General features: G+C 36.8%; 1 protein-coding gene across 8 annotated transcripts in view; it reads right to left on the reverse strand.

The window, feature by feature from the left end:
- ANKS1B (ankyrin repeat and sterile alpha motif domain containing 1B) overlaps window positions 1-22,497 on the reverse strand; it is a 393,719-nt gene that overhangs the window by 303,304 nt on the left and 67,918 nt on the right. For all 8 annotated transcript variants that reach the window (XM_032444024.1, XM_032444026.1, XM_015858789.2 and 5 more), the window contains exons 7-8: window positions 18,554-18,664; window positions 15,454-15,629 (exon numbers count right to left, since the gene is read on the reverse strand). In XM_032444024.1, coding sequence (XP_032299915.1) covers window positions 15,454-15,629; window positions 18,554-18,664 — 287 coding nt within the window. The remainder of the gene's footprint in view (window positions 1-15,453; window positions 15,630-18,553; window positions 18,665-22,497) is intronic.

The following is a 22,497-nucleotide window of genomic DNA, read 5'->3' on the forward strand; positions in this document are numbered from 1 at the left end:
TGAAAGTAATGCCCCCTGATTTATTATGTTGACCCACAATGTCAGAAGCAATGTTGGCAGTAGAGCATTTGAAGCTGAACCTTCCCATCAATAATCCATCGTATCTTGTTGCCACATGACAGATGGGTGCATAGGGGTAGGCTGACAGAAAGTCATCTAGCACTGAAGTGCATATGAAACAAAAAAGTGCCACAGAATTCCTCCACACACACAAAAAGTCGCAACCAATCGATGCCTGCTGAATGTTTATTGAGACCAACAGTGGAAACGAGCACAGTGAGGCAGTGAATGGTGAGTTTTAGCAGCATCAACAGCAACATGAAAGACAAGCCTTATTCCAGAGGACCATTTACAGCTGTCATGACATGCAATAGAAAAGCACCTAGATCAGCTCATCCACATGAATCAGGAGATTACGACCAGGGAACTGCATACAGAGCTGAATATCAACTTCAATGCATTGGAAACAATGGTGGCAATATTGGAATACCACAAAGTTTGCTCCAAGTGGGTCCCAGAAATGCGCACACAGGAACAGAAAGAGCACCATATGCAGGTTTGTCAGGACATATTGAACCACTGTGAGGATGAAGGTGACAGTTTTCTGGATCGCATCATTATCGGTGACAAGATGCAGTATCATCCCTATGAACCAGAATCAAAACAGCAGTCCAGGAGTAGCCACGTTTGAACCCCCAATTGAAGAAAGTTCAAAGCACATTCCTCAGTGAGTAAAGTGACGTGTGCTGTCTTTTGGGATACGAGAGGGACAATCTTTCAGGATTTACTGTAGCTAAGACAAACAACCAATTCCAACATCCATCTATTTGGGCCAATGAAAGATGAACTGCATGGGCAACATTTTCCTAGCAACTATGCCATTATAGCAGCTGTGAAACAGTGGGTCACCTCTGCTGGAGCAGATTTTTACAAGTGTGCCACGTAGATTCTTGATCATCACTGGTGAAAATGCACAGCTAATGGCAGTGACCACGTTGAAAGATAAAGTTATGCATCTGAAAATTTGCCCTATTAAACAGTGCTATTGTACTCTTTGTACCTGTTGTAGCATCACTTTCCAAGCATCTTAAGTATAAGCTCCAGTAGTCCCAGTGAAGGAGAATCTTGCTTCTGCATCACTGCTCATCAATCAATGTGTACATAAGTCTTTTTGTTTGGGACTCTGCAGTAAAAAGCTTTGTCTGTTTTGAATGTAAAATGTATTAACTTTAGACATATACGATTAATTCATGTGTATCACAAAACATACATAGATGTTCCTGTTAATGCAGCTACTGCTGCTCAGTGAGAAATTAATCATTCAGCAATTATATTCAGCGCTGGTGAGGCCACACCTCATGTACTGTGTCTGGTTCTGGGCTCCTGAGTACACAAGACTCCAGAGGAGCCACTAGATAGAGCTCAGTGAAGGGCTGAGAAAATTATGAAGGAACTGGAGCATCCCTCCAATGATGAAAGGCTAAAACTGTAAAGCCTGGAGAACAGAAAGCTGAGGGAGGGGAGACAGTTAAGAGATCTTATAAGCATCTGGAAATACATGAAAGAAAAGTGCAGACAGAACCAGACTCTTCCCAGCAGTGTCCAATGCCAGGCCAAGAGACAACAGGCACAAACTGTAGGAGATTTCACCTGAACATCAGGAAACACTTCACTGTTCAGGTGGTCTGAGCAGCTGAACAGGTTGCCCAGAGAGGCTATGGAGTCTCTCGTAGACATTCAAAACCAAACTGGATACAGTTCTGGACAAGCTGCTCTGCTTGAGCAGGTCACTGGACCAGATGCCCTCCAGAAGTCCCTTTCAATCTAAACCAGTCTGATTCTTTTGTTCTCTCTTCAGATTAGGATCTGATACTGTGCAGTAAATATATCCTTAAACTAGATGACAATAATAAAGTATGGTGCGCACTGAATAAAGCAAGACTTATAAGGAAAAACAAGATTATAAAATAAATGAGTATATCTGAATGCATTTTTCACAGTAAGCTTATACATTTTAATCTTGCAGAAAAAAAGATACCATTTCTTCCATCTATATAGGAAGGTTTTGTTTGTTGGTTTTTTGTTTTTTGTTTTCTTTTTAAGAAAGATAACACTTCTCATTTTCCAAAACACTGTAACATTAAGAAAATGGTCCATCAAGAGAATACTATACATTTCAAAAAACACTGATCTTGGCTAATTGATTTCTTTTTTCAACTAGAAGTAAAAGCTTCTGAATATAATGTAGTTATCTTGGGTTACATATACATAAAATAGTCTCCATGTGAAGATTACCACATTCAGTTCAGAGTAGATGGAGTTTTTCATATAGCAGAAAATTCAGTGATTCAGTAAACTGAAAAGTTGCAGAGTTGAACACTACATGCTTTTTAAAAATATACTTTAATGAACAGCTATTAGTTAAGAATTTAGTATATAGAGCTGATGGAGCCTTTATTCTTACATATTTTGGGAAATGTACTGCATTTATTTTTATGCTATAAATTAACTGCATTAGCTGCTTGAAGTTGCAATATAGATTTTCTTAATAATACACTTCAAAAAATCATTTTTAAAACTAGTTTGAACTGATTAAAAGCTAAGTATTTGATCTGGGCTATTTTTTGTCTACAGATTCAATTGGTTGTCTTTAACAGAGGAACACATAAGCACTTTCACAACCTACTCCATTCTAATATTCATAGGAGAGGACTGAATTGTCTTCAAATGAATTTTTACCTCTTAACATTAGTTGAAGCAAAGTTAACCTGACTTACAAGCGCTTAAGTGTCTACAGTTATGTACCTAATCCTCATATATTAGACTGTTTTCATAATTCATACCAAATACTCAAATATCAACACCAAACACTTGGTACCAATGGGTACTGATTCTTGGTACTGATATTTGATATTAGATATTAACCTAACTGATTTTATATTACTTAACATCAAAGCACTATGAGAGCTCTGTTTGACCAAGGAGAAAGAACTTATCATTTTGAAGGATAAAGCTCCAATGGGGAACTCAACCCAGCAACCACTCAGTTTGCAACACTCTCTAACATAAATGCAATTATAGGGATACCTTTCTACCCCATAAGCATAGTAGATTTGACCTAAGGGGATATACAAATAGAGGCTATGCAAAAATGCATTAATTTGAGTCTTGAGCCTTAAACACATGAATAGTTCCAATTAAGTTAATGGGATTTCTCATTTTAATGGCAAGTTTGTGTCTCCCTGAATCAAGGACTGAGTGTTTATACACACATGACTCATTCTAAAATATGACTCACTGAAGAACTCACATACCAGTTGAGTGAAACTGATAATGAAAGGTATAGGTGCCTGCAGAAAAACAAGATCGATGTTTTCAGAAATATTAAATAGAAACAAAAGCGTAACTATATTTACATTAAAAAAAAACTTCACAGTTCAGCATTTTTGGCTTGAAAAGTCAAAGAAAAGAAAACACTGCTTGGAGAATAACTACAGTGACATCTCAGTATTCAGCGTCTCTGTACTGAGTGTTATCATATAATGTCTGAAAAACTCAGTGCAATGTAATTGCAAAACAAATCAGCCATAAAACATGTATTTTTCCTTTTAAAAAGTTGTGAAATAGAGGGTGGATAAGTGGGTGGCAGAATGATGAAACTTATAGAAAATATATTATTTGTCATGAAATAGAGCAGAAGGAACAGAAATTAAAGTAGGGGAAAAATCAGGTGGTAACTGAGTAGGCAGAAGTCACCACTTTATTACTCCTCCAGTACACAGTTTTTTACTTCACATATATATTCTCAGTAAAAATGTGTTACTGAAAATGAAGTTACTATTGCATTAAGATGCTGTTGGCTTAATGAAGGATATAAGAGAAAATCCTACCTGAGTAGACAATGTCATTCTAAAGAGATAATATAGACAGCACCCAGTTATCTATCTGAATGTTGAGCACTGGTTAAGAGTGGATAATCAAAAAGACCTTAAAAAACACTTGTATACGGTTATCTCAAGATCCATCAGCAACAAACTGCAAGCAGTTTGTCATATTTTATCTAAAATGCTTAATGCAATATAAAGACAATGCACTGGAATAACTGACAATAGGATGAATCTCTTGACAGTAAAGTCAGTGCATTATGGAAGTTGAAGGCCTAACCACAAAATATCAGACAAAGTGTAAAACATGCACACACTCAGTGAAGTCTGACCTACACGTGACCCAGCCAAATCCTCTCTTCCATTCCTAGTCTTTCTTCACTCAATAGTATGCGTAAACAGAATTTAAAATCATCTCCAATAGAAAGGCAAGCATTTTGGTATGGATAGAAAAAAAAAAGAAAGAAACCTGTTGCTGCTTCTTGTTTTACATAACTAAAATAATGACTTCATTCCAACTATCTCAATAACAAGGACTCAGAAGATTTAGGACAGTTGTTGCTTTTCCTGTGCTAGCTCATCTGTTCTGTTCTTTTTATCTGTGGTAGAGTCAACATAGTATATAGAGATTTACCCCAATAAAAGTACACCTTTAGTTCATTTTCCAGACATATTCCTGGGTAGCATAAGAGCTAATACTTAATCCTTTCTTCAGCCTGCTATCACATAGTGCCTTTAATGTTCTGTAAACTACAAATGAAATCATAACACGTATTAACATATAACTCCTATGCAACACCATTTCTTACAAAGTACCTACAGCTAAAGCAGTAACCTGGTAAAATTAGAGATTCCTTAAAAGAAACATCATTCTAGACAGAGAGAAAGGCTAACACCTGTAAGGAACCAAATGTTAATAATTTTAAACAAGATCAGCATAGGAAAAAAATCATTACATTTGAATATGCATTCTGTTTAAGGTTAACAAACAGTGCTAAGGATGCTTCTCTGCAGACTGTAATAGTTCATATTCTAGAGGTATTGAGCAGAGCACCAACATCAACAGAAATAATAACCAGCATTAATAAAAACTGCTCAATTTCAAATAACTTCTGAAACAAAACTGAAGAGCCTCCTCTGAGATTTTCGCTCATGGCACTAAATAGAGACTTCTAATAAGTTTAGGAAAAAACAGATACCAAGAGAAAAATGCAAAAACAGGTGTGTATATGGTCAAGTAACCCTGGACCTGTATTCCTCAAGAACACAAACTCAGCCAGGGTATAGTTCCTACAGCACAGAATGCCTCCAGTCTTCACCTCTTCAAATGATCTTCTCTGCACTGATGAGCACCAAGTCCAGTAACACTTAGCTCCAGATGATCTGTCCAGTATCTGGGCCCAGAAGTTGTCCTCAGCAGACTCCAGGAGTCTCCTGGACTGCTTGCAGGAAGTAGTTTTGCCCTTTGAACTATAGCAGAATATTTACCATTAATATTAGTTGTATACTGCTCCCTCTTTTTGAGAAGAAGAGAGCAAAGGAAACTGAGACTTCTGCAGCTAAAAAGGTACCTACTTATTTAGCTTCCATAGAGTCATAGAATATGATGAAGTGAAACAGTACACTGCCATTTATCTCCACTCTTTAATGTATCCTGTGAGAATTCACATAACTCTAATGGATTTTGAATTTTAAGAATTTTTAGAAAATCAGGCAAGGCCATGATGAAAATAACTTTTTGTTCTTTTGTGAGAGAGAAGTTTCAAAGGTCGTTTAGGCTAGAACAACGGAGAAAAATCTGAGGAGAGGAAAAACCCATGGGAAATGCAATTAGGAGTCCACTGCAGATCTTCTGAACGTCTCTAAGGAAAGTCAAGGCTTGAAGGAAAAATCTCCGATTACTAGGAGAGCAGTTATAGCAAAGTTCATCAGTCTCACTGATGATTTTGTAATATTATGACAGAAAGAGTTGAAGTTAATACTGCAAAATCAGCTTTCTGGATGAAAATTTCATCATGTGCAACTAAGATCCCAACTGAAGCTGGAAACTACAGCTTAAAAATGCACACCATGTGGCACAGTACTGCATACTAAATAGGACAGCAGACAGAGAGCATGGAAGAAGACTGCACTGCTAATAAACCTAGTAACAATGTGCACAGTGGCGCAGGCAGCTCAAGAAAGGTAAGGAATGAAAATAGGTGTGGAAAAGAATGTTCACTTAAGTGCTGAATAACACACACAAAGAGATAACTAATTAAATATATTTCATACTGGCAAGATGATCTCACAATCAGTTCAAATAGACACTTCAGATTCTGAGTAGTCCTGCTTAGATTGCAGATTTCTTTGGTGTTTGGTCAAGTATAGTGACAAATCATCTACGTGTTCAGTACTACAATGTATGACTGTCTCTGAGCTAAAATGGTCTTCATGGAAAAAAAAATACACAAGGATTTGCTCTGGTTAATTTAATAAAACATAACTGTCCACAAGGATTCTAGATAATATACGACAAATCATTTGCTGAACATCCAAAATTTACATACAGCTTTATAGCTATGAAGACAAAGAAGCTCTTTGATCAGAAAGGCTTAAGTTATAATGATTTTATATGGGGGGGGGGAGGCACTACAGTCATATCTGAGATTCTTGTATAAAAGAGATTGAGCTAGGATGAAAGAATTCACAGCAGGGAAAGCAAAGTGGTTCATAGCATGGCAAGATTTACATAGAAAATAAACTTGCAAATATTAGGATTACTTATCCAGCAAAAGGATAGCTTTAAGAAAAAACAAGCCTGCATTATTGCAAGTTGTGAAGAGCGTGCACCATTTTTTCTTTACTACTCTATCAGACTTTGCCATAGAAGAATAAATGCAAGCATGTATTCAGGAAATGAAATGTCTGAACATACAGCATGTTCTGCAAAATATAATAATACATTGGTTATCAAGGTAAACAATGCAGCAGATTGGACCAAAAGGATTAGACATTCAGGATTCACCAGTGCAAGCTAAACACCTAACAGCATTCAGAATTACACATTTGCCTGTAAGCTGTTTTCCTGCAAGTATCTGATAGTCAAGGAATTTTCCCCACACAGACATAATTGAAGATTCTGACTAAATATTCCAGAAAACCATTATAGAAGAAATGAAATCATTTATTTTTTTTTGAATGCTGATCAAATAAACTGGTGGTTTGGGCAGCACCCTCCCCCCCTTATCATAGTTGACTCTATGTAGTTTAAATCATACTAAGCACTGTCATATTTTGGCATTTTACATTCTCAAATAAGTGCTGACTATCTCACAGGGTATGTCTGTGCAGCACACTGGAGGATTGTCTAGCAATACTTGTACCAGAAATCACAGCAGCAGGGAGCTGCAGGCTAATTTAGTTGGCTGGGAAGCATGCCATCAGGCAGATTATTCTATGTAGAGTTCCACTCGGCTGCAGTTAGGCTCCCTCCAACACAGAAGCCTTTATGATGCTGTTCACAAGCACAGCGTAATTCACATATACAGAAAATAACCCTACAGTAGTTCTTTTAATAACTACAGAACACAGGTTAGAAAAAAAAACCAAAGAATTGTTTGAACTTTCCTTTGCTGGGTAAACTGCTTAAAAAAGAACGGGCAAAAATCTGCATGAAGTCAATGTGTTTTCCTCTACTTCTTTGTAATGTCTATCTCTTATTTACACAGGACAGAGAAGCCTTTTTGAAAAGTACTTCATAGCATGGCATCATACTTGAAAACAAATCATAGATGCCTGGTATGGATGTCAGGTTATAAATGTCTAATGAGATATATCACAGTGAAAACAGTTCTTCTCGGTGGGAAATACCACCATATGCATTAGGAACTAGGACTAACAGATGGTTTTCTGCTGGGTGGTAGCTTTTAAAAACAATTCATAAAGTTATATAACCTTATCTTCAGAGAGTGGGTAGACTTTTCTAACAAGGGAATCTTAAAATGCAGAGTTTATATATCCTGCATGGGATAAATAAAAGGCTTTTCTGCCTTTATGTCAAACTGAAAAAAGAGCTAGCATTAGCTTGTAAAATTAAATTTGTAACTGAACTAGGGGTAAGAGCCAGGAATTGACCATTCAGAATTCTTGCAATGTCATAATTCAGCAATATAAAAACTCTATGCTGTAAGGGGAATAAAGCAAAAGTATTCCAATCACTGGTATAATTCCCTTTTTCTAACATCATGAATACAGATAACAAAAAATAAATACCTCTAAGGTGTGTTATCCAATCCTATAACTTTTCCTATAACAGGTAAATATACCTGATTCTCACCATGGACAATAAATCAGGCCAGGTGATTTTATCATTCAGTAACAAAAAAGTTGAGCTAATTGTTCTTAATATATCCACATTAGTCATACATTTATATACTTCCAGGTTGCTCCTTTTCCTCATCTGGAATTTTGTTTCACACTCCCAATAATGCCTATATTCAAACTTATAACACAATCAAAGGATTACACTGATCTAAGAGAGCAATCATTGTATTCCAGAATAATTGATCACTCTTTTCCACTGTAATATTTCAGTCCAGACAATATTTGTTTAAAAGTTGCATTAAAAAAAAACAAAAAAGAAATTATAAAATGCTTGAATAATGTAGATAAAATAACTGACCACACATAAAATTTATTTTCCTCTTGTGTATTCATTCCTAACAATCTTCTCCCATAACACACAATCCTATCATTTCAAATCTCCTAACCATATAAAAATAAATCATATTGTTTTTATATACCTTTACCTTGATTTTCTGTCATGAGAATTAAAAGTGAGTCTTCCCTTTGCTGAAAACAGTGATGTATTCAATGTTAATATGACATGTTTTAAAAGATATTTTTCTCATTCTCTCTTAAAGCGCGTAAGTATTAACTGTCCATTTCAGATGACAGAATTAAGGAGAAATTGACACTTAAATTGTGATGAAATCCAGATCTTTTTTACTAGACTATAGAACCTCTCTCTATGCTTCAATTCATATTATTTCTGACAGCCTTTCTTATCTATTATATAACCACCTGAAAGCTAACCAGATATACTGCTACCTCTTCTGAGAAATCCCTCTGTAGTGCAGTCCCAATAATCCTATATGACTTTAGTACTTCAGTTTTATTCTGAAAGCTAAAAAAAATGAGGGTATCTCTCAACACCAGTTTCTCAGTATTTACTCCAGGTAATTAAGAAGAACACTAGAGAAACATTTTCTGGAACTATACCTCCTTTAATCTAAACTCACAATCTGAAGACAGCAAGATACTGCATTCACACTTGGAAATCTATAACGTAGGTGATGTTTTCTGCTTCTGAACGTGAGAGCATAAATGTAAAAGCAAGCATTGCAAGTAAATACCCTCTACACAAGACTGAAGCAACTGATGTTATGTTTTCATTTGGAGTTTTATTTTTATTAAGTGCATCTAGCAGAATATTATTTCAATTTGATTTTAGTTCCAAATTTCTTTTTTTTTATTTTATTTCTCAACTCCTAATGTGAAGAATATCTGTTTACTCTTACTGCAGAGAACACACCACCTTCCAAGTGCATTCTTAATTGAGAATTAGAAATATGCAGTATCCTCCTGAACAGAGAGCAAGATAAATGTCTTCTACAAGGCAGTTTTTAAAAGTGTTCATTACATTAACACATCCAATTTATGAAAGGAAAAGACTGAAATGTATCTAATATGCACATCTTGCATATAGAAGTATACATATACACACACAGAATAGCATAAACAGTCTTAATATTCTTTTTTTTTTTTTTTGTCTTGGAAAAACAAAGTAGCATTCAATAGAAACCTTTCTTATGTGGACACATGTGCACAAGCCACTCTCTCTCCTTTCTGAATGTTTTCATATTAAGAAACTCCAGAAAGTACACTGTAATAAATACAGCATATTTCTGTTTTTAGTATTCTGTTTAGAACAGTATGTTCGCACACAAATACTTACACCTCAAACTCGACAAGAAATGGGTAGCAGAGGAATTTAAATTAAAACAATTTACTAGCAGGAGTTCTGTAACATTCCTCACAACAAACACTTAAACATTCTAGTGTTTGTTTCCCTGGCACTTCGTTCTTCCAGATCTTTTGTTTGCAAGCTATAGCCATTTGAATTTTCTTACTTGCTTTTGAATTCACACAGATCCTTTGAATAGACACTTGACATGTAACCCCTATGTAATAAAGCACTTCTAAATTTAGCCCTGAGATTTTAGTTTGTACCTTAAACGTATGCCATGATGTTCGACAAATTTTCCACTTACCAGAATTAGTGACATTTTAAAGTAATTTATACTATAAACTGTTTTAAAAATACATGACTTTAAGAAAGCAAAGAAAAAAAAAAGTTGAAACTCTTGTATAACATGGCTGCTTTGTTCTTGAAATTACTGAGCCAGACTGCCATCTATTGGAAAAGAAATACTTCTAAAATTATAGTTTTTGAAAACTGAAAGAACGGCATGTAATAAAACTGATCTGCAAACAGATCTTACAGCAATTAACTTTAAAATTACATGAAATATTTTACATGAGAGCAAATCATATGTGTGTTGAAACACAGCCAAATTTACCATATCAAGCACTGCAAATAAAGTTTCTGATGTAGCTTTAACTTTCTTTAGTTCATTATTTGTAATGAGCAGTTCAAGTAAATCATCAAGTTAACATATTCATACCTGACTTTGTACTACCCAACAAACAAGCATTCAAAGTATTTTGATACTTTGATACTTCCAGTCTCATTCAGGAAGCTAACAGTTCACACACCGTTCCAGAATCCCCAGTTTTATCCAGTTTCCCTTCCTACTTCTGGAGTGGAATTTGGCAACACTGGCACTTTATCCCATCAGTTCCTATTTAAACCTACACCACGGCATTTAGTATTATTCTCCTTACTTTCACTTACTGCTCCACTGCATTCTCTTTTTCCCAGAGGTTCAATTAACCTAATTCACAAGATTCTGCCCTTCATTTTTCCCATGCAGTTTTCTTATGTCCCGAGGAAAGTTTCTTTTTCTTTTTTTCCCCCTTTTAAGTTCTCCCCCCAGCCCCCCCATCCCTCTCTAGAAATCTCTCAGTTTCACCTGTCCTCAGAGATATACAAACTCTAAGAGGTGAATGTGTTACAGAACCTTATTTTGTTAAATGCCTTATATCACAAGTCAGACATCAGGTCAACAGAAGCATAAGAACCAATAAAACATGTGTTTTACATGCAAAATTTGTTGAAAAGGTTGTCCTGAAAGCTTAAGTCCCCTAGTCCAGATATGTCAGAAAAACTTGCTGAGAGGCTGGATGACTAATTATCCAACTACTCAGCAAACAGACAACTGGATTTAATTCTGTTCTTTATCTAAAAATGTTCTAAACCACAACTTCTTCAAAACAAAACATTGCATTCTGGAAGTGCTGTATCACTGAGCAAAAAACGAAGACATCTGTATAGTTGTAATTACAGAGTAAATAGCCAGAGGGTATCTGAGAAAAGACTCACCAGTGCTGAGGCTTTCAGTTGAAATGGAGGCTCGACACAAAAACTCTACAAAGGAACAGTACCCAGAAAAATATGCTACCTTAGTGGTGGTCAGCCCTTAAATAGGATCTAGGAGCACAGCTGAATTACCTTCACCTGTGCTCCAGCAGCTGACTTGTCACTTGCCTCAGATGGTTAATCAGAGGTTCAGGCTGTGATCAACAGTTTCCTTTACAACATCTAAGGTCAAAAAAGGAATAGAATTTACTAGTGGATAGGAAGTCCTAATCCACTCAGGACAGCATCAGCATTTTTCCAGTGGCTGTGAGAGACTACAAATGTGATGTTAAAACTCACCCTTATAGCACAGAGAGAACTGAACAGCACTTTTCCCTTTTCCAGATGAAACTTTCTATAATCTAGTTACTGCATTAGAAAGCAGTCAGCATCATTACTGCTACTTTGCAAAACAAAAACAGAATTATGCTCTTTCAAATAACAGAAGTTGACACAGATTCAGGACAGAATTCCAAGCTGCAAATACTAGATAGACAAACATACCTTTCTAAATTCTGAATAAATCTAAATCTTCAGTCCCATAGAAGTTTTAGCCCTCTTCAAGATTATCAGTTTTTATGAAAGCTAACAAATACACTCTACTTCCTGATGCTTTCTCCTTACTGCATCCATGCTAGGGTAGCCTCAGGAGGTGCTTCCTTAATCCAGCTGATCAGATCTTGACCCACGATCCCTTTTATTTCTCTGAAGAATGGCAAGATGCAAAGACAGGGAGAAAAAAACATCTCCTAGCATCCAGTCCCTTTGAAGAACCTCCTAAAGGTCACCAAGTCTCACGGCATAAATTTTGGAAAGGTTCAAAATACTGGACTATAGAAGTTCAAAAGTGTGCATGAGTCATCATCTCTAGAACCAACATTTGTCCAGGAAATATCACCTAAAATATTACCAACAGAGACCTGACTTCTGCTCCTGCTCAGAACTAACATTACCACAATCAACAACACATGTTAGAATTGTTGATTCCAATCTGAAGCAAGTGCTCGTTTGTAGAGGTTCACCTGCTGCAGCTCTCACACCTGTGCTGGAACTGGTAACAGAGAAGGACAACACATTTAGTCCTGCAGTGTGTACTCCAGTCCTACTGTGTTGTTACTGCTTCCAAAGGGTCCTGGAGTATGCAGCAGCAGCAAGCTAAATAGATGCACACATAGAACCATAGAATGGTTTGGGTTGGAAGGGACCATTAAGATCTCTAGTTCCAGCCCCCCAGATCAGGTTGCTCAAAGCCCCATCCAGCCCAGCCTTGAATGTTTCCAGGGAATAGCCATTCACAGACTACCTCAACAGCCTGTTCCAGCGTGTCACCACCCACACAGCGAAAAAATTCTTCCAAATATCTAGTCTAAATCTTCCAGTTTGAAGCCATTTCCCCTCGCCATGTCACTACATGCCCTTATAAAAAGTCCGTTTCCAGCTGCAATAACAGTCTGTCAGAGCCTTCTCTAGGCTGTAGGCTGTTCCTACAGAGGAAGTGCTCCAGCCCTCTCATCATTTTTGTGGGCCGTCTCTGGACTCAGTCCAACAGCCTTTTTTGTATTGAGGGCCCCAGAATTGGATGCAGTACTCCAGGTGGGGTAAAGCAGAACAGAGGGGCAGAATCAGCTTCCTCAAACTGCTGGTCACGTTTGTCTTGATGCAGCTCAGGATATGGCTGGCCTTCTGGGCTGCAAGAACACATACCAGCTCATGTAGAGTCTCTCATCAACTGACATTTCTAAATCCGTCTCCTGTAGTCCCAAATCTTTCTCCTACACCTCCAAATCCTCTCCTGCACCCCCAGCTCATTTTCCCAATAGAGATAATAGAGGAGATCTCCTCCCAGAGGTTCAAGTAATCCAATTTGCAAGATCCTGCCCTTCAGTTTCCCTATACAATTTTCCTGTGTTCTCCTAATAGAGATTATAGGGGAGAACTCACTCTCGAGATTATTTACAGAAGGTTCCCAGCAAGAAGAAAACTCAAGACAGAAAAAAAGTTGTGAGAATCTCTTTCATATTTATCCTGAAACCCATTTCTGACTCTCTGTATATATATTTCTTTCCACCTATCACTTTCTTCTCTCTGCATATTCATGTTTTTATTCATAAATACTCATGTACATTTCTTCAGTCATCCTCATTCACTCTTCTAACACCTCGTCTTTGCCTTGATGGCTCCTTACTGAGCCTATGGGTCTTCATTGAAAAAGCAGCGCTTCCCCAGAATAAAAAAAAAACAAAACATATTTCAAATCTGCAAATTTTGGCTACAGAGAAGACAGACAGAAACTGAAAAAACTTAGTAAAATACTTCTTTATAATGAAACAGATCTTTTAGATCAAACAGCAAAATCTCACATCACAATACAGTTCCTTCCATGCATAGGCCTGTGGAGCTGGGTCCAAACAAAGGAAAAACATCCTCTGCTCTGAATGGTGACTTGATGATAAAAGTGTGTATCACCACCTTGATCCTTGATCTTTTCATTGAAAGAAAAACTTGTTGCACTAGTGAGAAAGAGCCATGACATGCTTTAGCCAGTTCCCATTTTCAAAGATTTGCTTTCATGTTGGGTTGAATAAATAATCACATGGAATGTCAGCAAATGTACTTGCCTGATTTAACTGCTATAGGTAAATTACAGATTTACTGGTTGAATATTCACATTCTATTTCATTTAGCCCTGTACAAATTTCAGTTTAAATAGACAGACTAATAGGAGTTACAATTTCTGCAAAGCAGCAACAGAGCAGACTTAAATGGCAGTTAGCATCTAAATACAGAGGGACACTTGAAAGACATAGAAATGCTTAATTGACTCCAGTACCTTGTGTAGACTGACTTCAATATGGATTATGTATCTCATTGCTCAAACATAAAAGGCCTTTACAAAAGTATCTACTGCATTTTGGGGCAGCTAATCATTCCTGTAAGCCTAATTCTGCCTCCATACATAGTAAGGAATTCTCTAGCACATAAAATGTCTTAACTTGTTATGCTTCTCACCACACATTAGAGCATAACTGTTCTTAATTTATAAAAAAAGAAAATGAAATTTAGCATTTAACATTTTACCTCTGTTGTGTGTATTACTTCATGAGCAATCCTACTTATTTTACTTTCTAAGGAAAATAATTAAGAGGGAATAAATAAATAAATAAATGTGTCCTTTTGCCCTGTAATGAAGTAATGAATCCTGCTGCACTTTATTTACAGGAATAGTATTGATGAAGCTATATTTTCAGCTGTAAGTAGAAATCACTGAAGTATCACAACCACATCAATTCAGTTCTGAGTATATCAATTTTAATGCATTTCTCAAAGAAACCCTCTTTGCACCCCCCAAGCTCAAAAGTAAAACTAACCTGAGCTTTTGGTCACATTTGTAGTGCCATCAAAAGCTATTCATAGTTCTAGGTGGCAATATCTTTACAAAATTAGGGGAACACTAAATTTTAAGTCTGTAATGAGTGCATCCTATTATTTTTTACTGTTATACTATTAGACATATCATTCTCTTGCACTATTTCTTTCTCAAATGTGATGTAAATAAAACAAATGTAGAATCCTGAATCATCTAGCTTGGAAAAAACCTTTGAGGCCATCAAGTACAACCATCAGCATAACCTAGAAATTCCCATACCTGAACCAAATCCCATAGTGCTATGTCCACACTTCTCTTATATACTTCAGGGGAGGAGACGTCACCAATTACCTGGGCGGCTCATTCTGTTACTAAACCACTCCCGCCATTAAGAAATTTATCCTAATATCCAAACAAAGCCCACTCTGGCACTACGTAAGATCATTACATCTTTCACTTTTTTTTCCAAAAGACCCCCAGAAGGAGATCAAACTGATTGCAGATGTTGTCCTGATGGCCTTAGATGGCAGATGAAAGCAATTCTCTTGAATTTGGATCCATTGGTACAACATAGAACAACTATTACTGAATATATTGTCTTTGTATCTCATCTTACTTACTACATTAAGCTTGGTTTGGATTCCACTGGTCATAAGTTCTTCCTCTGATATTTTACTAAAATTGTCCAGAAAATGGTCTGATATTGTATGAGACAGGTCTTCAAAAGAGTATTCCTTTTCTTGGCACAATTTGATTTCATCTAAGAGCTTTGATAATTCTCCAGTCACAGCTTCACCTTTAAAAACAGACACACCGTTAGTCAAGACTTAGAATATTAGAGATCATTTATTACTAAAAAGGGAATGCGAGTTATGTACATTCTTACTCAGTATTTCTTACGTTCCATGCCTTAACATCTAAACAGTGATCTTCACACACAATTCTACCCTCAGAAGTAGTGGCATCTCATTCCAGGATGGGAATCGCTTGAGGAAATCTACTTATTTTTCCATTCCTTTACAACTTGTATTTAGTTAGGATGAAATACAGCACGTACTTACCCTTTCTCTGTTTTCCAACACTGTATAAAACCAAAAACTATCCAAGTATATAAGATTAATCCAGAAAAGTAAAGGTTCTATAAACATACAAAACTGTTTCATGTTTGCTGTCCTGAGCAAGTAAAACACTACGTAGTCTCCATAAACTCAAAGTTGATTGGGACTAAGTTTCTGTCCCTGCAAAAAAGCCATGTTTTATAAACAATCCCTGGTCACTTTCTCAGAGTCCAATTTTTTGGAATCATGAAAGGATATGTTGGTCAGAATCTACAAGTTTGAAACATTCCTCCCTACATCAGCCTATCAGAAATCCACATTTAGTGCATTCTCTATTGTATTTCAAGAATTTTCCTTCATTTATCAGACATCTTCAGTTAAGCATTTTACCAAAAAATATAAGACAATGGGCTTTTAATAGCTATACTGAGGGCTTCTACTTGAAATATAAGAAGTAGTAGTAAGTATCAGAATGACACTAAGCATTAATTTTTTTCCACGAATAGCTCACTGGCAGCAGCAAGCTCTCCATGACGTAAAAAACTACTTGTAAGGAACAACTGTATTAGGTTGGGATAATCTACGGCATCTGTGTTACAGTTAACCTTAATGATAGAAATGAACAAATGAATGAAAGCAAAGTTTATTCTTGAAGCAAGAGATTTTTTCTCTTGACCGGGTTCCAAGAGTCGCACTGTTGGAAACTACAATCTTCCTACTTGATAAAATACAGAAATAATTTCATTTCACTCTATCCTTTGGGGGAAAAAAAAGAAAAAAAAAAAAAAAGAAAAAAGCAACTAAAGAAGCTCCAGGTAAGATTCCTATTTGGTTTAGAGCTTTTTTTGTCCAGTTCTTCATAGCTATTTTTTTTTTTCATCATTTTTTATGCTAGGTAGACATAAAAGACACAATTTATTATGACACATATATTTTTTTAATTACAACTATGACTGCAATTTTAGATTTAAGAACATAAGCTGTTAATTAAAAGCATCTAATTGCCTTTTAACAGTTAAGTCTAAAAAATGTTTTAATAAAAACTGTTGTTACATTTAGTCAGCGTTTGCACAAAACTTGAAATTGAATCAAAGTTGTAATTAGATCTACTTATATTTAGTTTTCTGCTTTAAAAATTTGAATTTATTGCAAATTAATTTCAGAACAAGAGAAAACTGGATGTAAAAGACTTTAAAAACATCCTGGAGTTCCATAATGAAAAAACAGAACTGCTGTTTCCTACAGATTTATGTTCTCTCAGTACAGAAATCTCATCTTCTTCCACGTATGTCCTTCAATATTTCTTGCTGGGCAAGAATTAGTTGTGTGTGGTAAGACAGGAACTGCAAATGTGATAACTGACCTGTCTGTAAGTGTACACTAACTGGCTATCTGATCGCTGCCAGAAAGAATACATAAATGATGAATTTTGCTTAACTTTCTTTCAGTGCAGGCCTAAGTAACGTCTATCCAGCTATCTATTTTCATGACAGTCACAATAAGGTAATCGATACAGCTATCCATCTTTCAAATTTAGTTTAAATTATTTGAAATTAGATTATTAGAGAATGACAGACAGATGGGAAGTACAATCACATGCAGTTTCTTTCCTTTAGAATCAGATTACACAACAGACAAGAAAAAGCAAAGTAGCATGTTTTACAGTATTTATGTCTTGAAAGCAGAAGAACAATGTGTGTAAAAAATATTTACTACCTAAATTAATTACAGATGTTTCTATGGCATGGGGAATCTGACTGCATGAATGATTTTACTAAACTCAAAGGAACTATTTATATTTATATTTTACATGGCTGTCAAGCACCCCCATGGGAAACATGACTGGAACCAGAGTATTTGTTTACTGTCACCATGAAGATCATAATCTGGCTTGCAGCACTAAGCTTAATTTTGTCATGAATTAAATTCTCCTAGTAAAGGGGTAAAAGAGACTCAGAAAAACCCAAAGAAGACAGTCAGAGTTATTTGCCAGCAGTTAATTATATGTACTTTGGATGACTTTAGAAGACAGTGATCAGGTTTGGTTCTACAATTTGGATGGTTTTCATGAAAAGCAGGATTACAAAACACTCACGAAATGTCCTTCTTAGACACTGTGCTGCATAAAATTGTAAGTAAGAGCATAAGATGAAAGCATGTACACGTAGCAGTGACAGCCATGATACACGAAAGGTATGTTAGAAGATTTACCTGCAGGAAGCATGGGAGAGCAGTACACAAGTGATCCTTTAAAGAGCCAAATGTAACACAACTGGAAAATGTACTCACTGGCTGAGACAAAATAAATACTCTCCTATCTTGAACATCTACAGATTATTTTGGCATATTTAATAATCTTCTGTTTCACTTAAGAAATGCATTAGGTTATAGAAATTAAAAATGTTTAAGACCAAGCAATGTAATAGACTAACAAATCTATCACTTGTCATTTTTGAGAATAATTCTTTACTTTCTTTTATGGTATACATTACAGTGTATGCAGTCAAGCTAGGTAATTCATAATGGAAGAAAAACTTCTCAATATCGATCTCTCTTTATCTCTTTTTCATTTCATATCTTCTTACAAACATGTTAATAATATAATTTTACCATTAAAGACCATTCAATACAGCTTCTGTATTCACAGAGTACATGTATTTACTTTTAGCCTTTGGAGATGGAGGAACCTCTGGAGACAAAATGCAAGACTGATGTTCTGCACCTTCCAGTGGACGTTCCTCTGAAACACTTGCATTTCCTGTTTCCATATATTCTGCAATTTAAAGATACAAATACATGTAAACTCCAGAATGAAGAACGTTGACTCTAATCAAAAGTATATTTCCCACTTCCTTTTTTTTATGAAACCTTTTCCAGTTTTGCATATTAAAACCTTGTAAATATTCATAAACATTTCTGCAAGGAAATCATTTATTGAAAATATTATAAAACATTACAATGGCCATTTACCTCCTCTGAGTGAAAAATTTCTTTCTAACACCTAAACTAAATCTCCTGTCTCTTAGTTTAAAGCCATTCCCTCTTGTCCTGTCAGTATCAGACAGTATAAAATATCCATTTTCCTCCTGCATGTAAGCTCCCTTCAAGTACTGGACAGCCACAAGGTGGTCTCTCCAGAGTTTTCTCTTCTCCAAGCTAAACAAGACCAGCTCCCTCAGCCTTTCTTCAAAGAAGAGGTACTCTAGCCCTCTGATTATCTTTGTGGCCCTCCTCTGGACCTGATCCAACAGCTTTGCATTCTTTTTGTGCTGGGTGACCCAGGCCTGGATGCAATATTCCAGATGGGGCCTCGCAAGGGCAGTGTAAAGAGGTCACTCACTTTCCTCTTACTGCTGGCCACCCCTCTTTTGATGCAGCACAGGATACAGTTGCTCTTCCAGATTCTAGTAGTACTACAATTAGTAGTCCAAAAAAGTCTGTTCTAAATTTTTTCTCATTTATTTTTAAAACTTGCTTTGTCCCAACTTCATGAGCATGTTTATAAAAATATATATGTGTGAAATGATGAAAGAGATAAACTTCAAATGCACTATTATTTTTGTGTAAAAATGCATTATTTTCATGTGGATTAGTACGTAGCCTAGCTCAATGAAACTCTAAGACTTAATCCAGAGTAAATAGTACATAATTAATTTATGCAATACAGTTGTGTGGTTTTCTGTGTTTTTTCTGTGTCCCCCCCCCCCCCCGCAGCAGAATGACTGGTTACAAGTTCAAACAGTTATTTTACAACTTCAATTTCTTGATTTCCTGAAGGTTCCTACCCAGATAGTAAGCCCAACATTACAGATGGCAACATACAACTGTGACCTACAATAACTACTTTCATCAGTATCACACTGGATGAGTGTTTCTGGGAACTGAAAACTTCCCTAATTTAATTTCTGGAGTCCACAATGTACTTGTTTAGCTAGTTTTATTTCTGATTAAATAACAAATCCAATAACCCAAATACAAACTGTGATGAAATCGACGTCTTAGAAAATGAAATTGTAAATAGCAGAGAACAGCACGCAGTTTTAGAATGCTTTGCAGGTTGTTATTTCTTAAGACTATGATTTGAAAATGTCATATAGTAATTCAGATGGCTTGCAATGGTCCATTGGATAAGCTGTCATAAATTTCTCCATATGAAGATGTGTGGGCATTGTCCAACCTGAATCTCCCCTGGCACAACTTGAAACCATTCTCTCAAGTCCTATTGCTAGTTACATGGGAGACGAGGCCAACCCCCACCTTTCCACAACCTTTCTTCAAGCAGTTGAGGAGAGCGACAAGGTCACTCCTGAGCCTCCTCTTCTGCAGACTAAAAAGTCCCAGTTTCCTCAGCCACTTGTGCTCCAGACCCCTCACCAGAATCGCTGCCCTTCTCTGAACATGCTCAAGGCCTCATCAGTGCCAAGTACAGAGAGATGACCACTTCCCTGCTCCTGCTGGCAACACTATTTCTGATACCAGCCAGCATGCCATTGGCCTTCTTGGCCAACTGGGAACACTGCTGGCTCACATTCAGCCAAGTGATACCCCAAGGTATACAACCAATACCCCCAGGTCTACTTCCTCTACAGAGTCTTTCAGCCATGCTGCCTCAGTCCTGCTGTGTTGCCTGGGGTTGTTGTGGCCAAAGTGCAGGACCCAGAATTTGGAGTTGTTGAACTACATCCCATTGGCCTCAGCTCAGGTATCTAGCCTGTCCAGATCCCTCTGTTGGGTCTTCCTACCCCCAGGCAGATTGGCACTTCCAGCCAACTTTGTGTAATTGGCACACTTACAGAGGGTGCACTCAGTCCCCTCATCAAGGTCATCAATAAAGACCTGAGAAGGATAGGTCCCTGTACCAACCTCTGGGGAACATCACTTGTGACCATTCACCATCACCGTATGGGCCCAGCCCTCCAACCCATTCTTTAACCATCAAGACTGTACTTTTCCAAGCTGTGGGCTGCCAGCTTCTCCAGAATACTGTGGGAGACAGTGTAAAAGGCTTGCTGCCAGCAGCAGCAAGACAAAATACTCTGAAATGTTTTTCAGCTCTGCCAGCTATAATATTTGTTGAGTTATTGTGCGAGGTAGAGTGGAGATAGAAGAAACACAAAATCCAAAGGAAAAAAAAAAAAACTAAAAAGAAGAATTCATGCTTGAAAATATATACTTGGTAATTTTGCATCTGTCCAAAAGCAAACTAAAAATAAAGTTCTATAAAGTGGCTGCTTTCAAATTAATAGATTAATAATTAAATTATTAGGAAAGGAAATGAAGGTGAGACTGTGAAGAACTTTAATCTTGGTGTCAGTTTGATGTACATATAAGTCTTGGGAAACCTCTAAAAGGCTCAGCGCAGTGTGCTGGAAAGGTTTAGAACAGGCCAACAGAAAGTGCCATCCTGGTAAAATAAATGGTGCAACACACAGCTTCAGACTTCTGTGGTACTTGTACTGTTAACATTGTGCTATTGACATTTCTACTTTGTATAAGCAAAAAAAAAGAAAGTTATGGATTCAGTTGTGAGAATCTCATAGACTAGGTAAGTGAGAACTTACCCATAATGTTATCAAAGGAACAGACGCAAACCAAGTCATCTATTTTAAAAGTCAAATACAAACTACTCAAAAGAAGTGGATGCTTTTACCTGCAACAAAAATCTATTTACCTGCAGCTAGCTAAAAACTCTTCCATGCCTTTCCGACCAATGAAAAAAACAAAGCTGTTAACCATCATCTGTGCTCTGATTATGGCATAGCTTAGAGACTTCTCTGGAGTCTATCACTCTCCACAAAACAGAAAGACAAGCTTAGTCAATTAAATCAGTTCATGACCAGAACAGTTTCCACATTCACAGTATCATCTTCTTCTATAATTCACAGTCAGTGGACATGACTAGCGCAAACAGAGTGAGGGAAGCGTATGTTAATACATGCAATTCAGAGATGGCTCTTCACCAAACTGCTTTGGGAAGAATGGAGTATTTTGCATCTGTTGACTCAAATGGCACATTACAGTTCAGTGAGGATTAATCCAAAGAACCTGGAAATCTTTGCCTGATTTCCAGCATTCTTTTCAAACGTTAACTGATTTTAAAGTAGCATTACTCAATTTAAACAGGGCCAGGTGTACAAAAAGTAACAGTATAAAAGTGGTCAAATATCACTGGAAATAAGAGCAGTGGGAAAAATGACCCCAAGAAGGTAATGTTTCAGAAGGGTTCCACACTTCCGTAATGTGTGCTAGACCAAAGTGAAGCAGAAGGGAAAGCATTAAGATGTAAGCAGACGTACACAGCTGTCTCATGCAGGAGCCCCAGGAATATCAGCCATGACAAAAGATGGCTCAGCTCAGCTGGATTTGTTGCTAAACATCTGGGGGCAGTGAAAGCTTTGTCTCTGGCTTCAGCTCCTCCATGCCCTCATTCCTTAGCGAGGTTGAGATTTTTGCTTAATTTATAGATTTTGCCTTTTAGAGAGAGAACTTAGACCTTTACTTCTGTTTTGTATTATCATTATTACATAGTGTAAGCTCCTTTGATGTTTGTTTTGATAGTCTACATCAGCCAAGCAATATGGTAGAATCACCTAGAGTTCCTCCCTA

This window comes from Coturnix japonica, chromosome 1 (assembly GCF_001577835.2).
Source record: "Coturnix japonica isolate 7356 chromosome 1, Coturnix japonica 2.1, whole genome shotgun sequence".
Classification (NCBI taxonomy): domain Eukaryota; kingdom Metazoa; phylum Chordata; class Aves; order Galliformes; family Phasianidae; genus Coturnix; species Coturnix japonica.